At 49.7% G+C, this 16,320-nt stretch overlaps 1 protein-coding gene across 5 annotated transcripts; it reads left to right on the top strand.

Annotated features, from left to right (window-relative positions):
* The first annotated feature begins 396 nt into the window (after nucleotides 1–396).
* MSANTD2 (Myb/SANT DNA binding domain containing 2) lies at nucleotides 397–15,741 on the top strand. 5 transcript variants are annotated; one of them, XM_065697179.1, is made up of 5 exons: nucleotides 397–899; nucleotides 7,228–7,269; nucleotides 7,872–8,130; nucleotides 9,589–9,649; nucleotides 13,952–15,741. In XM_065697179.1, the coding sequence occupies exons 1-5, from the start codon at nucleotides 438–440 to the stop codon at nucleotides 14,802–14,804; spliced, it is 1,677 nt and encodes a 558-aa protein (XP_065553251.1). In that variant the 5' UTR covers nucleotides 397–437; the 3' UTR covers nucleotides 14,805–15,741. The 5 variants fall into 5 exon arrangements, with proteins under 5 accessions (XP_065553251.1, XP_065553250.1, XP_065553252.1 ...); XM_065697178.1 differs by having other exon boundaries at nucleotides 7,225–7,269; XM_065697180.1 differs by lacking the exon at nucleotides 7,228–7,269.
* Nucleotides 15,742–16,320: the final 579 nt, after the last annotated feature.

Here is a 16,320-nt window from a genome sequence, read left to right as displayed (position 1 = left end):
CCAGTGGTGGGTGCTCGTAGGGTTCCAGTGTGTTTGGCTACCTCTGCCCCACACGGGGGGTCCGTCCGCTTGCCCGTGGGGGCTATGGGCGCGCTGCTCGAGGGGGTCCTCAAGCCACGCCCACCGCCCAAGCCACTTCCCAAGCCCCGCCCATTATGTGCCACTCCCACCGGGTAACCACGCCCATTGTCCGTGGCCTTACCCTGCGACAAACCGCGCCCCTCGTGCCCTCAGCCATGGCCACGCCCCCAACGCGTAAGCCACGCCTACCAATCATTTAGCCACGCCCATCCATTCCAGCCCTGTCGTCATGCCCCGCCTATACCCCGTGTGGCCACGCCTCCTTCACCGAAGGCCACGCCCCCACACCGCCTCACCGCCCTGCCGCCGGCGGAAGCCGCGCGTCAGTTCCGCCCGCTCGGTGCGGCACCTCCAAGATGGCGGCGCCCTGCGGCTCCTCGCAGCTCCCGGCCGAGCCGCCGCTGAAGGTGCCCAAGATGGAGGTGCTGTCGCCGGGCTCTCCCAGCGCGCTGAGCGACGGCAACCCCAGTCTCTCCGACCCCTCCACTCCCAGCGGCGCCTCCCCGCTCGGCACCGGGCCGCCGGCTGGCGGGGCCGGCCGCGGCGGGGCCTCGCCCTCCGTCTCCTTCTCGCCGGGCGCTGCCGCCGCCGCCGCCGCCGCTTGTCGAGGGATGTCCTGGACGCCGGCGGAGACCAACGCGCTGATCGCCGTCTGGGGTAACGAGCGGCTGGTGGAGGCGCGGTACCAGCAGCTGGAGGGCGCCGGGACCGTGTTCGGCAGCAAGGCCCCCGGGCCCGCCATGTACGAGCGCGTCTCCCGCGCCCTGGCCGAGCTGGGATACGAGCGCACCCCGTCCCAGTGCCGGGAGCGCATCAAGGTACCGCGGCCGGGGAAGGGAGCACGGAGGGAGGGGAGGGAGGTGATGTCCTGATGTCCCGCGGCGGCTTTTGGCTCTGGGATGTCCCCTCGTGGTCCCCGTGTGGGCCGGTCTGGGCTTCCTTTGGGAAGCTGTGTCCCCAAGGCTCAATCCCTTCGGAATCGGCGCTGAAGCATCCTGTGGTCCTGGCTGGGGGTTCGGACCACCCTCTGGGCCAGCAATGTGGGGACACGGTGTCTCCTGGGATCAGCCTTTTGTGCTGGCATCTTTCCTGAGCATCCCTGGGTCGGGGACACCGCATCCCTTGGGATCACCCCATCAGAGTCTCCTCACTCAGGCAGTTTTCCAGAGCATCCCGTGAGCCTGGTTGTGGGCATCCCACGGGCTCAGTCCAGCCTCTGGCCCTGGGGTGGGGGCACTGTGACCCCTGGGATCAGCTCACTGGCTCTCTGCATTACCCAGTTGGCATCTCCTGGCCTGGAGCCATATCCTGGGGGTTCAGCCCTTGCATTCAGCAGCATTTTTTGGACCCGGGTACTACATCCTTTCAGTTTCTTCCCACATGGATTGGCTGTGGCAGCATCCTTTGGTCCAGAGCTGGGAAGAGGATGGTGTCGCAGCCGTTTCCATCCCTTTGGACAGCCCCCAGCAGCATCCTTTCCCCAGGGGTTTTGGAGCACCACATCACCGTGGTTGTTCTCAGTGTCTTGGGTTCATGAGAGGGTGGCAGTTGCCTGCCATGGGTAAAGGGGACTCCCAGTTACCCCAGTAATGAGGGCTGGTTTGGACTCTGATTGCCCTCTTGTTCTTGTGGCTCCTTCCTTAGCTTTGGAATTGCCTTACGGGATACAGCATCTTCCACTGGCCCACACCAGGATGTGCTGTGAGCTCTGAAACCTCTTTAATAATGAAACCTGTCCTCCAGCAGCCCCAGGGATGTGTATCCTGTGGTGGCAGGTTTTAAAGAGGGGTCATTCCAGTTGCATCATTCCTTAGGAAAGAGGGAAAGGCTGGGTTTGGTGTCTGGCTTGGGAGCATCCCATTCCTGCAAAGAAGAGCTGTTTGGCTGGACCCTTGTGGGAATCGCTGTGGGGTCTCATAGAGTAGATTGGGCTGGAATGAAGCTTGGAAGGGTGGCTTCAACATTCCCAGCTCCCTCCAGCTTTACAAGTTCTGGTCTCTCAGTGTGTTTCCTCTTCTCATCCCGTTGATTCCAAGTATTTGCTGTTCAGGGATTTATTTCCCTTGAACACATCCATAGAGTTTTTGAGCTGCAGCCTGAAGCCTCCTTGAGTCCCTTGTTTTCTCAGCAGCTTTCAAGGTGCTCGTTGCTTAAACTGGTTCTTCTGCAGAGCTTTGGGCTTTGCCAGAGGCTGATGCCTCATGGAAACGTTACTTGAGGTGGTTTGGTTTTGGCCACGAGACTCTGATGGATTTGGGTTGTGGTAGGAGCTTATGCAGCAACTGTAGAGCACCCCTACCCCAGTTCTGGCCACAGGCTCTGCAACTGTTGATGCTTCAGGTGATGCTGAGCAGGTTGGGAGAAGTCTCACATGAAATGAGCCCAGAATTGGCTGTTTGGCTTTGGATGATGCTTTTGGATGGAGCTGGTTGCAAGCTGTAGCTGCTTCGGGTCCAGAGCAAGTGTTTTGGTGACTGCTGGAAGATCCTATGCTCCCAGTGGTTTGTGAGCTTCTCACAGAGGGGGATTCTCCCCCTTTCCCTTAAGGAATGATGCTTGACCACATCTTTGCCTATGAAAAGGTCACACTTGAAAGAAACCACACATCAGGCACCAACCAGCCAGCCTGGAGGCAATAACAAAGCACAGGGCTTGTCTTTATCACCTCCAAGAGCAGCTCCTGACAGACAGGGTAGGTGTTTCTATATCAACACACTACATGTTTGGCATGGATCTTCAGTGCTATAGTGTCCTGCTGGAAGGGGGTTGTCCTCTTGCCACCCATGCACTGCCCTGTGCCTGTAGTCATTCCCAGGTTGACCTTGCTGGGTGAAGAACAGCTGCTGGACGTCAGTTGTGTCCAGCACCCTGTGCCCATTGTGCTGTTACATAACCCAGATCCCCACCATGAGGATCTCCATCAGTGCAATCATCTGGAGGCCCCCAAAAAAATGGCTTTTCCAAAGGCTTGGGGTTTGCTGGAGGTTTTTGGCTGGAATGCTGTGAACTGGGCACTCATGGAGAGCTGGGGGTTCTCACAAGAACCAAGAGTTGACCTTGTTGTAGGGATTACTGAGATAGTTGTGGTAGCTGCTGCCATCCCTAAAATCCCAGGTTTTGTGGGATTCCAGGCAGAATCAGCTGTTTGACTCTTGATGCTCAACCAAGAATGAAAATCACTTCTAGATGTGGAGGGCTCAATGCCTGGATCTTCTTGGGGACAGAGGAGGGTGACTTGAACACGCTGTTGCCATTTCATAGTCCTTCACTGTCGGCTCTCTGAGCTGATAACAGAGCTGGGGAGGTGGTGAGGAAGGAGCACATGGCTGCCTCATTCCATGTATTATCCATCATGTCCCATATTGCCCTCAAGGGCCTGTAGTGTGAGGATTTGCTGATGTATTAGAGAAGTAAATCGTGCTTAAAACCATATCAGATTCCACTTATTTTGTCTTCAGGGCCCCTGCCTTCCCTGGAATCTGCCAGGTCTTGAGGAGCGAGTTTAAAATGACCTGGAAAGGAAAAAGTCAGCTCCAAAGGAGAAAGTTTTCCACTTGTATGGCATAGCTGCATTCCCTCCTAATTCAAACAGGATGCAAAGGAAGGTCCCAGATTTTCCTCTGTCTCTCAACATCTGCATGTGCTTTGCTGCAGTGCTGGCCTGCAAGCTGGGAATAAGACTCTGCTTGGGTTTGAGCCACTCTGGAAGTGTCTGTTTCAAATTTAGGGATTCACACATAACCATTCCAGCAGCTTTTCCTGGTTTCTTCCCTTGGAAAGGGACCTTGAATCTGATTCTGTGCCTCCGAGGACAGTGACTGGCGAGTTCAGCAGTCGGGAGCTGAGGATTGGAACATCTCACTTCTTGCCTGGTGGCTTCCCAAAAAAGCTGTCCTGTGTTCTATGACTTCCTTATCTGGGTGCATCAAGTCGTATCCTTAATTCTTGCTTGTTTAGTAATATATCCGAAGTCATTTACTAGAGCACACATGCTTCTCATCCAGCCCTCCTCCTCTTTCCTAAGTGTCTTCATGGCAAAGCCTGGTTGGTGCATCCGGAAACTCATTCCCTCTCTGCAGCAGTGCATGGGAAGCCTTGAAGTTTTCATTTTCCTGGTGTTTCAAGGCAGGGAATGGAATATTTGGCCAAACACTTTCCAGACTCATGTGCTGGTTCCATGCCCTTCACAGCTGGGCAGTGGGAGGTGAGCTCTTGAGCTGCTCTTATCTGCAGGAAAACAAATTGTGGCCTCATGCTGTGATGTTGCCATCCTGAAATCCCAAAGCCAAAGCATCCAGTGTGTATTCCTTGATCTTTTACACTGGGACATCATCACTTCTTTGCTTTTCATGTGTGGCTGTGGTGGATGCTCTGAGGCAGTGCAGGTGAGCTTTTACTCTTGCCACTGACTGTGCAGAGCTGTGTGAATCAGGAGGAATTTTCAGGCAAAAAAGTCTTGGTTTAGTTTAAAGGAGTGATGGAATTATTCCTTTAGTATAAAGGAATAATGTGCTCCAGTTGTTTGGGGGTTTTGGGTCTCATTGCCCAACACAGACCCACTCCCTTGGAGCTGGATTCCTCCTCCTCACCCTGGATGGGAACTGGGGGGTTCTGCTGAGTTGGGGTTGCCTGCTGAGTGTGTAATTCCTGTTTTAGAGGAAAAAGAAATCCCTTGAGGATGCTGGTTAAGCACTCTTAAAGTGCAAAGAGAAGAAGGGAATGCCAGGAACCCACATGAAAGGGGAAGGAATGTCAGCCCTTGGTGTGCTGTTGCTTCCAGTGATGGGCTTCTTTGTAATGGGGCTGTAGTTTTAGCAGCTTTGTGATGTAAATAGTCTCTTCTTAAACTTGATGTTGCTGTTCTCTGGTTTGACCTTCTCTGTGATGAGGCAGGTTGGATTTCACCCTGAGTTTCATCATTGGGTCCAATAATGTGGAGCAGAGCATAGAATCATAGAATCCCAGACTGGTTTGGATTAGAGAGTACCTTAAAGCTCATCAGCTCCAACCCCCTGCCACGGGCAGGGACCCCTTCCACTGGAGCAGCTTGCTCCAAGCCCCTGTGTCCAACCTGACCTTGAACACTGCCAGGGATGGGGCAGCCACAGCTTCTCTGGGCACCCTGTGCCAGCGCCTCAGCACCTGCACAGGGAAGAGCTTCTGCCTACGATCCAACCTAATTCTCCCCCGTTTCAGTTTGAACCCATCACCCCTTGTTCTATCACTGCTATTCCTGATGCAGAGTCCCTCTCCAGTGTCCTTGTAGCCCCCTTCAGACTCTGGAAACTGTTCTGAGGTCTCCACGCAGCTTCTCCAGGCTGAACAGCCCCAATGTTCTCAGCCTGGCTCCGTATGGAAGGTGCTTCAGTCTCCGATCATCCTCATGACCTCCTCTGGACTTGCTTCAGCAGCTCCATATCTTTCTTATGTTGGGAAGCAGCTGCCTTTCAATTTGAAGAGGTCAAATGCTGGACCCGTGGGGTACATTCCATAGCAGCCAGCCAACTGCCCATCTTCAGATCAGCTTTGCCTTTTATTCCTCTTAAATGAGTTATATCTTTGTCTTGCATTTATTATCCCAGGCCCACAGCCTTCCTCAAGGTCCCTTCCTCAGGCTTTTCTGACCAGTGTTTCTGGTGTTCCTGCTGCAGTTCTTGCAGAGTGATCATTTCTCCTGTGGCTTCACTTGGAGAGCAGACGAGGGCTCCTATGTGAGAAAACCCACACTGAGCTTTTTGACTGTCCTCTCCTTTGGATTTCATAATAGAAATTAAGTGGGGCTAATCTGTCTTCGTATTGCAGGCAGTGTGGCAGAGCAGTAAGCAAAAGCCTCGGTCTCTTCCAGTCTGAGCAGTCACTGGGCAGTTATCAGGTCTGTTTTCCATTACTTCTCCTAATTGACTGCTTCCTTGTCTATCTGTACCAATATATGATTGTGCATTTCAGGAACCACAGAGCAGGAGTTGAGCTGGACACCAGGAGGAATAGAGGAGGTGCATAACTGAAACCTGGATCTTTAATCTTGGTGATCAGAATAAGCTGCTGGGAGAAAGGTGTCTTGAAGCATTGAGTGCTGGAAAGTGTCCCAGGGGTGGTTTCCTGAGGTCCAGGCGGTTATTTAGGTCTTACCAGGGTCTCTGAAGAAAATAATGGGAGATGGAGGTAGCTGCAGAGGGATCTGGTCCGCCTCACCCCTGTGGTGCATCGATGAAACAGGGCTGACCCGTGTGATTTTAGGTGAGCATCATTTAGATGTTCATCAGCAGGGTAAAACTGACTTGCTGCTTCAGCAGTTTTGCTTCTGCTCCCAGGGCTCTGAATATCACCAGGAAGCTGGTTAGGAATGTCTTCCTTTGCTGCTGATGCTGTTAAACCAGTGTATGTGGAGCATTAGGTAGGTTTGAGCTTTCTGGTGATGTAAAGATACCTTTTGTGGGGGGAAACCCAAGTGGTTTTTGCAGTGACATGTGCTTGATAGTCCATTACAGTGTTCTTCCAGAATGCAAGCAGACAGGAGTAGATCTTCCCAAGTTAATGTCTTTCTTCAACTCCAGAGGTTGCTTTGCCATTCAGGCTAGAACCTGAGCAATCTACCATCATGGAGTCACAGGCTGGTTTGGGTGGGAAAGGATCTTAAAGCTCATCCAGTTCCAACCCCGTGCCACAGGCGGGGACACCTTCCACTAGAGCAGCTTGCTCCAAGCCCCAAATTCTAATTAAAAAATAGGTTTTCTAGCACTCCACCAATCCAAAGACCATCAAGATCCAGCAGACCTGGGACACATCATGACCTTTCAAATGTACAGTGGTGGTAGAATCAAAACCACCTTGAGGGATGCCCATTAAGATGATTTTATCTTCTTTTAATCCCCATATAGTTGTGTGTTGCTTTGGATTAAGGGGTAAATGTGATAGAGTCCTACAACTTTGCCTTGCTGGCACTCAAACACCGGTCCAGCCATCGGAATGCTGAAGGGAGCACCAAAAGTAGATGATTTTGCATCGGTCCATGTGGGAGGTTTTGGCCTCAGTGCTGTTTTTAAAGTCTTCTTAGAGCCACGCTAGCATTGTTTCATGCTTAATGCTTGCTATCAAAGTCTGGCCATGTGAAGCATTATTGATTTGACCTCTTTTAAATTTCAGCAGCTTCACAAGAGGCAGAGTGAGTTAGTAAGGAATGCAGAATATGTAAGTAATAAACATTTTCCTAGCTGAATAGCTTAGGCATATACATTTCGTACCTCGTGTCTTCTTACCAGAGTGAGGAAGGTTGGACCATCTTTGCTTTGGGGGACTCTTCTTTCTCTTGCCCTTCCTCTCTTCTCCCTGCTGCACCTTCTCCATGCTGGGGGCACGACACCAGCTCTGCTTTCTCCTCCTCATAGTAGGTGTGTGTTTTCCTGGCTGGTTGGTGTCTCTGACTGGGGGTCTCTTGGTATTTGTAGTGTTTTCCCTATGTTTCACGGCAGATCTGGGAATTCTTTTCTTTGTTTTTGAAGCGGGGAAGAGGTTAAATCACTCCAGTTAAACCTGATGAGCCTGTAGCTGCTATGCAACTTTGTCCTGTGTCATAGATGTTAATGCTAAATTGCTGCAGTGGGAATGTCAAATACATGCGATGGGTGTAGATTAATTTGGGAGCATTGCATTTAGGGCAAATACTGATCAGCAGAAGTAATAGAAACCCCCCAAACCAACCCAAATCTCTGCCTATAGCAGCTGTTTAGCTGTCTGTAAGTGTGCTCTCCCAGCCCACTGCTGTGTGACTAACCTGCCCCCTTCCATCTTAGACCCTGCGTAGGTGCTACAGCCGCGTGAAGGAGCACGGTGTCGGGAAGAGGAAAAGCAGCTACACGTTTGAACAGCTGGAGCAGGTCTTTGGGCAAGGAGGATGGGATTCCCAGCCCTGCCAGCCTGTGCTCATCAACAGCAGTGGTTTGTACCAGGAGCTGGAGTCGGACAGCAGCACGATGGAGGAGTTTTCACAGGAGGATTGGGGAAACCACAGTCAGGATCTTCACTGTTACCAGACTGGTGAACAGGAATTGGGTAAGAAATCCCATCCTGGTGCATCTCCATCCTCTAGGTCTTACTTGTGCTCTGTGCTCATGCTGATCTCTCACTTACCTGTCTCAATACCAGCTTCCATGTTTTGGGCATCACACACTGAAGATGCAAAACACACGATGTCCTTGAGGAGAAAAGGGAAAGAAACTGCCCAGTTAAAAGCAAACCGTGGTTCCTGAAGTATTTTATGACTGGGACTTGAGTTTAAAGAGCCTAGCAGAGGGAAAGGAGGGCTGTGTGGCCAGAAATGGTGTAGGATTAAGCGATACATTCCCTCTCTCCTTCCCCTGCTTGGTTTTGCTCCCCCTCGTGGGATATAGGGAGATATTTTCCCTTTCATTGATAGCCAGCTGAATCTGTCTGTTACCTTCAAACACACTTCACTTACATTAAGAACAGGACTTCAAACTGCTTACAAAAACATGTTGCTCCTTCTTTTTATATACCCTAACTAGGGTGTATGTGATGTTTTAAACATGTAAATGTGCTTATATCCAGATGTAAGGCCACTTTTTTTTTTTTTACATTAAAAAGGAAGCAAGCAAGCTCAAACTGCAGGATTTGAACCCCTCCACATGCTTTCCTTACCTGAATTCTTGCTGTTTCTGTGTAAGAATCAATATATTGACCAATTTAGGGATTTGCTTGTTGCTTGTTGTTTGTTGAACATGGTTAAACAGAGTGAGGTACCACGTTGTTGATACAAACCACACTGATCTGAGCAGTTTGGTGAAGAAGTGGATTTCTTTAAGTCTATTTCTATCCCTTGACCCACTGATCTTACGGGGCTATTTTAACAGGAGTTATTTTCATGGCAGAAGCTTTAACTCAGTAAATTCAGTGGGGATCCAAGAGAAGCAGCAGTTAGAAGATGAGTTGGATAAAAACTGACGGTGCCATGAATTGGTTGGTTTCTTCCCCTGGTGATCTGTAGGATGAAAGAGGGAGAGGAGATGCAGTCACATATCTGGACCCATCTGTTGTCAGGGCAGTGATGGATTGGGAAGCTTTGAAGGAATGTTCAGAGCAGTTGTGAGAAAAGCACATAGCACACAACATCTAAATGAAATACAGATGCATTTGGGAAGCAGAACAGCCTTTTTCTCTTTCTTTTTTCCCCGTCCTTTTTAACAATGGAGTTTGCAATTCAGTTAATTTAATAGTAGGAATTGTAGTCTTGTCCTTGAGAGGTTTTGCACTTGTGGAGATAGATTCAGATCTTAATTGACCACATCCATTCCAAAGGAAATAAAAAATACCATTGACTGGGAGGATTTAGGAGCTGGAGTTGTCTCATGCAGGGCTCTAGCGGACTGCCGGGCTCGGGAAGCAACTCTGGATTTATTTATTACTTATTACTTCATTTCAACCTCCTTTCTTTAAAAAGGCTTTAGGAATACGATCTGAAATGTAATTATCTGTTGGAATTTTACCTTTCAGATGAAATCCCTACCACCAAAAGAACATTGAAGATAAAGCAGGAATCTTCTGAAGACGCACAGTAAGTAACTTCTGAATGTTTTACCCTGGAATGTGCTTCTGTGGGGATGTTGTGCGGGAGGGAAGGAGATTGGAACCTTCTGATTATAATTATAAATCCATTGTGCAAGACTGTTCATACAGCCGAAGCTGCTTGCTGCATGATGCCAGTTACCTCAGAACATCTGCAAAGCTTCACAGCTCTTCTTTCTTCTTGGTTTGGTCACTCAGAGGCTGAATCAGGACTTACATGAATGCAGAGGGCTTCAAATAGGCATTAAGTCCATGTCAGATTCATTAGAGATGTGTGTGGGCAGGCTTATAGCATGACACAAGGCTTCATTCTCCGATCAATTTGTAATCTTGGTGTTTGGGATTGGTTCTTTTCCCCATTTTCCTTAAGTTTGCCCCTTTGGACATAGCATAAAATAAAGGAAGAGAGAGAACAGGGACACAGCACCCCTATAGTTGTGTGCTGATGGCTTGGTGTGAGTAATGCTTGCGAGAAGAGTTCCTGCTTCCCCTCAGTAGGAAGGCATGCCAAAACTTGGGGTTTATATATATATATATACTTTTAATTTATTTTTATAACTTTCCAGAGCTGACTTTTAACCTTGTTGGATCAGTTTAATCTGGAGCATTTGGAATGCTCGGAGCATGCGAGTCTCCCTCGCCTCGCCAACAATAACGCAGAGCCTCTCAAAAAATGAAAGGAATTGGGCTGTATTTACTCAGACTTTACTCTCTTATGACCTTCAGGGTTGTAAAACCCCTGAGGTGGTGGTAGATAAATCTGCAACCATCACAAATTGGCTTGCAGACCCTCCTGGGTGGGTTCTGAGCTCCCCACGAGTAGTTTGTAGTGTCATCTGAAATCAATGTGGTGTTTCCTGTGCTGGAAGATGAGCTTCTGTAGGGTGGGAAGTCGTCAGCACTGAGTGCATTAACACCATGTCCCTGAGTGGTAACAGAACAGAGGCTTTTTGTTGTAATTAAATGAAAAAAATCCTCTAAAACCTAAAAAAAAAAAGTTAAAATAATAATAGAAAAGAAGCTTTCACTGCAGTGGCCTCCAGCCTCCTCACATCAGATGGGTTTTCACAGTACTCAAAGGTGACTTCTTTAGCTCAACATGGAGCAAATTCAGTTGAGCAACTCGGCAACCTGGAGAAAAGTAACCTTTTTTCATCCTAAGCATTATTATTGCCTCTTTGAACCATTCCTTGGGATTGTTCAGGGATAATTTTGCCTTTCAAGGCGTGCTTTAGGGACCCGCAGAGGCAATAATCCTGAATTTTCAGAGGTGGAGGCTCAGGTGCATGAACCTTCTCCTCCAGGGACTGATGTGGAGATGCTAGCTGGATCCGGTTTGGTAGATGAGACCTTTCAGAGTTCTCTGGTCATTTCCCACTCCAGGTTCCCTCTAAAATGCACAGGAATGTCTGAACTCCTGGGCATCTCATGAAGCCTGCAGGTGATAAGCCCATCGCTTGTGCTCACTGGAAGCGCAGAGCATCTTCCAACACAGATTTACTCAGAACTTCTTTTCCCCCTTCTGTGAGGCCAAGGAACTTTTCAACCCTGATTTAGTAGATAGAAGGCAGTCAGGGGCAGTGGGGCTGATAGAAAGGTAAGCAGGATATTTATTTGTTATCTTCAGGAAGAGTTGCATCAGCTCTTAAAAGCTGCAAGAGATAAATAGATCTCGGAGTTCTTCACCTCTTTGGCTGGTGGTTTAAAATACATAAAACTGATTTCAAAGGAGGTAGAATTTCATCTACACTCTTGGTCAGGGGCAGGTTTTCAGTGGAGGGAATGGAGGTGAGTTCAGGTTCCCTGCTGAACCTTTCTGACATGGTGATGCTGAACCTCAAGCATGTGTTTTGCCAAAATCACAGATTCATAGAGTTAACCAGGTTGGAAAAGACCTTTAAGCTCATCGAGTTCAACTGTTGCCCCAGCACTGCCAAGGCCACCGCTAACCCATGGCACTGAAGACCTCATCTATGTTGTATGTGAACACTTGCAGGGACGGTGACTCCAGCACTGCCCTGGGCAGCCTGTTCCGATGCCTGAGCACCCTTTGGGGAAGAAATTGTTCCTCAGCTCCATCTAAACCTCCCCTGGTGCAGCTTGAGTCCGTTTCCTCTTGTCCCATCCCTTGTTCCTTGGGAGCAGAGCCCAGCCCCCTCCTGGCTCCATCCTCCTGTCAGGCAGTCATAGATCTTGGCTTTGCTTCCTTCTTTCCCTTCCCCTGGGCTTTTGAAAGGGGTTTAGAAGCTTTTGGAGCTAAGCAGCCTGCAGAAATCCACAGCTGCTGATGTGCACCAGGTTCTTTTCCTAGCAGAGAGGATGGGAGAGCATCAGCAAGATACTTGCTGTAGGAAACACATCACTGAGCACTCTGGGTGCTGGAATTTATTCTGGCTCTTCTTTTCCTGATCAAACACACACGTGTGGTGCTGCTCTTGCTGTCAACTGACCCCAAACCTGCAGAACCAGAGGGAACTCCCTTTCCTCCTGGGGTTCAGCTGCTCCCCCCAGCTTGGCAAGCACCAGGACCTGATCCTGCACCTACAAACCTAATGCAGTCAATCTCCAAGGACAGCACTACTTCTCTTAGCTTCAGGTAGTAAATAACTGGCCTCCAGACTTATAAAACTTCCCGTATTTCCTGGGTTCCCTGATTTTCAGCAGTGTAGGAAGCAAATCGCAATAGGAAAGCTGTGTCCAGGTCCCATGCTCCATCAGCTGGGTGTTCATTCCCCACAGCCGCTCTGTTGTTGCCTCTTTTTGGCACGCTGCTGCCTCCAAATAAGCTGCAAAGTGAAATGCTGCTTCCAGCTCTGTTCTGCTATTTCAGATTGATTTGAAGAGGCTTTTTGTTCACTGTGGGCTTCGCGAAGATGAACTAGAAGCATGGGGAGCTGGGTCCTTCACTGAAACCAGCTGATCCAGCTGCTTTGATGTCTGCTTTTGTTTGGAAACAGCCTCTAGAACAAATTTACACCATGTCTTGTCTCTGGTGTCTTCCTTCCCATATTTGAATTCCAAATGCTTCCGAGGAGAAAGCCATGCAGATGGCCAGTGGCCAGCAAGGGAGATCGTGGGTAGATGATGGAAATCCAGCTCCAGGGCAGTTTCCTACTGAAAAATGAATAATGGCAAGGATTTGACTGTTAATGCTTCCAATACCTCTGCTTGGCCACAGCGTGGAGGTAGATCTCCTGCTCAGCAGGGCAGCCACCAAGTGGAGTCCTGGTGTGAGTGGGAAGAGAAGACTCCAAACCCAAAAAGCAGAGTGTTTTCAAATGTCTTTTCCCTATTCCTCTGTACTCCCAAGTGATGATTCCCTCTGTGGAAAGCCCTTTCCTCCCGTACTGTGCTGCTGGAGATCACCTCTACTGAAATCCTTCTTCTTCTCAGCACTTGGATGAGTGACTAATCGTTTTTATTCCCCCAGCAGCTCTATTTTGTGCTGAGCTAAACTTAGCCAGGGTATTTCTGGTGTCATTAATAAAGGTGGGAGCTTTTCTTTTGGGTTTTTAGCTCCGTTCCTCCGCTGTTGACTGAAAATCTACCCACGCTGCTTTCTCCTGTCGCTGGCTTTGGATGGGACTGCTTGCTTTCAGTTCAGTTCAGCTGTCTGTCTTGAGTCAGATGAGTGTAGAACAGCAGCAAAACACACACCATGTGCTACCTGTTCCCTCCTCTGCCTTGTCCCCTTGTCTGTCTTCTCCTCAGAAGGTGAACTTGTGCTTGCAAAGGCAGAAATCCACAGCTGCTGATGTGCACCAGGTTCTTTTCCTAGCAGAGAGGATGGGAGAGCATCGCCAAGGTATTTGCTGTAGGAAACACATCACTGAGCGCTCTGGGTGCTGGAATTTATCTTGGCTCTTCTTTTCCTGATCAAACACACATGTGTGGTGCTGCTATTGCTGTCAACTGACCCCAAACCTGCAGAACCAGAGAAGCTGTGACTGCCCCATGGCTGGCAGTGTTCAAGGCCAGGTTGGATGGGACTTAGAGCATCCTGCTCTAGTGGAAGGTGTCCCTGCCCATGGCAGGGGGTTGGAACTGGATGAGTTTTAAGGTCTCTTCCAACCCAAACCAGGCTGGGATTCTAGGAAAGATCCTCAAGTCTTCATTCCAAAGTTGAATTGTCTCTTCCAAGCCAACTTAGACCAGGTTGTCCCAAGGCCAATCCATCGTGGGCCTGAAAAAGTCATTAACATTCCCAAAGATCGGTACATTGGCCAGGATGGTTTTGCTGCTCCAGTTTGCTGATGCCTTTCTCCTTCTCTCCATGTTTTGTAATTCCCAGGAAGCGCGACGTCATGCAGAACATTATGCAAATCTTGGAGTCGGTCCAGTTGAAGTGGGAGCTGTTTCAGAGCTGGACGGACTTCTCCAGGCTCCACCTTTCCAACAAACTGGCCATTTTTGGCATCGGGTACAACACCCGCTGGAAGGAGGACATCCGCTACCACTATGCGGAGATCAGCTCCCAAGTACCCCTTGGGAAGCGGCTCCGGGAATACTTCAACTCGGAAAAACCGGAGGGTCGGGTGATCATGACCAGAGTGCAGAAAATGAACTGGAAAAACGTCTATTACAAATTCCTGGAGATCACCATCAGTGAAGCCAGGTGCCTGGAGCTCCACATGGAGATCGACTGGATCCCCATCGCTCACTCCAAACCCACCGGAGGGAACGTCGTCCAGTATTTATTACCGGGAGGAATTCCCAAAAGCCCTGGATTGTACGCTATTGGATATGAAGAGTGCCATGAGAAACCTCCCTCCTCTCCCACCGAGCACAGGGCGCCTGATCCCGGCACTGAGACTCAAGGTGAGCTGGAGGTTCCTTCTCCACAAGCCTCGCTCCGGGTGGACATGGAATCCGCCCGGATTATCTACTGTTACCTCGGCATCGCCGAGGTCCGGACTCTCCAGCAGTGCCTGTTTTTACACTTCCAGGCAAACACCAAAACCTTCAGCAAAGATTGGGTTGGGATCAACGCCTTTTTATCTCAGAACTGCCTCGTCGAGCCCGGCGTCTCCCCCAAATCCATCTACATCAAATTTGTGGAAGTGGAGAGGGATTTTCTTTCCGCCGGCTCGTTGGTAGAGTGCCTGGAAAAAGCCATCGGATATCCCTTAAAATTTAACAACTGACTCTCATCCTTCATAAGGATTCGGGCTTTCTGCCCCTGTTTTCCATCCCACTATCAGACGCTTCCAGCACCCGGGCAAATCGGGACTTTTCCGCCTGGAAACGAGTTTTGGGATGACCAGAGGCTTGCAGGGGGGAGGGTGCTTCCCATCAGCTCACCCCCAGCAAGCGAGCGTATCCCGGCTCTCCGGATGCTTTTCCTCCCGGAGGAGAAGCCCCCGGCCTGTGAAACGACTGTAGGTACATTCCACATGGGACAAGCACGTAGACGTGGCGTTTTCATATGGAAAACTGAGTTTTGGGGGGGGTTCTTTATTCCACGTGTCCCATTTTTACGCATCCGTCTCCTTATTAAGTGTTATTATGGATCTGGATAACGAAGCAATAGACAAGGGCAAGTTGAACCTTGACTCACCTCCATGGAGACTATTCCTCAAATCCACCCTTAGATCCTGTTGTATATAATTTAGAACTTCACTTTTGTCACCATCAAGTGTTCTCCTCTTTCCAAACAGTGTTGCCTGCAAAAAGACTTTGGTTTCCGTGATGTATCCCACTTTTCCTCGTAGCGTTGCCATATCCACTCTTATTTTATACCATTAAAAGAATTCCTGGCCTTTTTTATTTTCCTTTTGGAGCACTGGGTTTGATTTTTGGGGTTGGGTTTTTGAGTTCTCAACTTCTTGGGGGAGAAGAAACGTGGCAGCTGGGAAAACCACATTGTTTTTTGTCAAACCATGTTTTATGGATGCAATCAAAGCTGTGAGAGTTGGGGATTGGGATAGGGAGGGATGGGAGGGATAAGGAGGGAAGGACACATGTTCCTATCGAAGCCCCATCACCGCCGGCTGGCGCTGGCACTTCCCGTTCTAAAGCTCATCGATCAGTGACGTTGTGACATGATGAATGTGGCAATCCTAATAAAATCAAGCAAACATGGATGGGCTTCGGAAAATGTCTTTCTCCTCCTCAAAGTGAGGGAATTGTGGAGGGATAGGGAGGCTCTTCTGGGATTTTTCCACTGCGGCTTCATTCCAGAGGTTGCTATTGCGGGTGATGTTTGATTGATTTCTTTTATGAGGCTCGTTTCCTTCCCCATGGAGATGCCAAAGTCTTGGACCGCTGGAGGTTGGATACTGTTGAGGCCCAGGATGGTGGAGGGAGGAAGAGGAGGACAAGTCACCCTGCCTGCTCCCAGTGCTCAAAATAGGACAGATCCCCCAAAACAGGGTGTTTTCCCAAAGAACCTGTGCCTGGAGCCGAGGGATGCATCGGATGGACCAGGAGGTGAGATTGCCACTGCACATGGGTGGGATTCTGGTGCGAGCTGTCCGGTTGATCCCTCACCATCACTCCCTGAGGCTGGATCCTGCGATCCCGGCAGCCAGACTGGGTTTACGGGGGGAGATGAGGGCGAGGAGGGATTAATTCCTCCCCCCTCCTCCTCCTCCAGCATCTAATCCTGCTCATCTTCGAGGTCTGACCCTGCTTGGATCAAGGACTGGGATAACCTCAGCC

Source organism: Lathamus discolor, chromosome 17 (genome assembly GCF_037157495.1).
Source record: "Lathamus discolor isolate bLatDis1 chromosome 17, bLatDis1.hap1, whole genome shotgun sequence".
NCBI classification, from domain to species: domain Eukaryota; kingdom Metazoa; phylum Chordata; class Aves; order Psittaciformes; family Psittacidae; genus Lathamus; species Lathamus discolor.
Note: the sequence above shows the minus strand (reverse complement) of the source record. Positions and strands in the feature narration are given on the sequence as shown.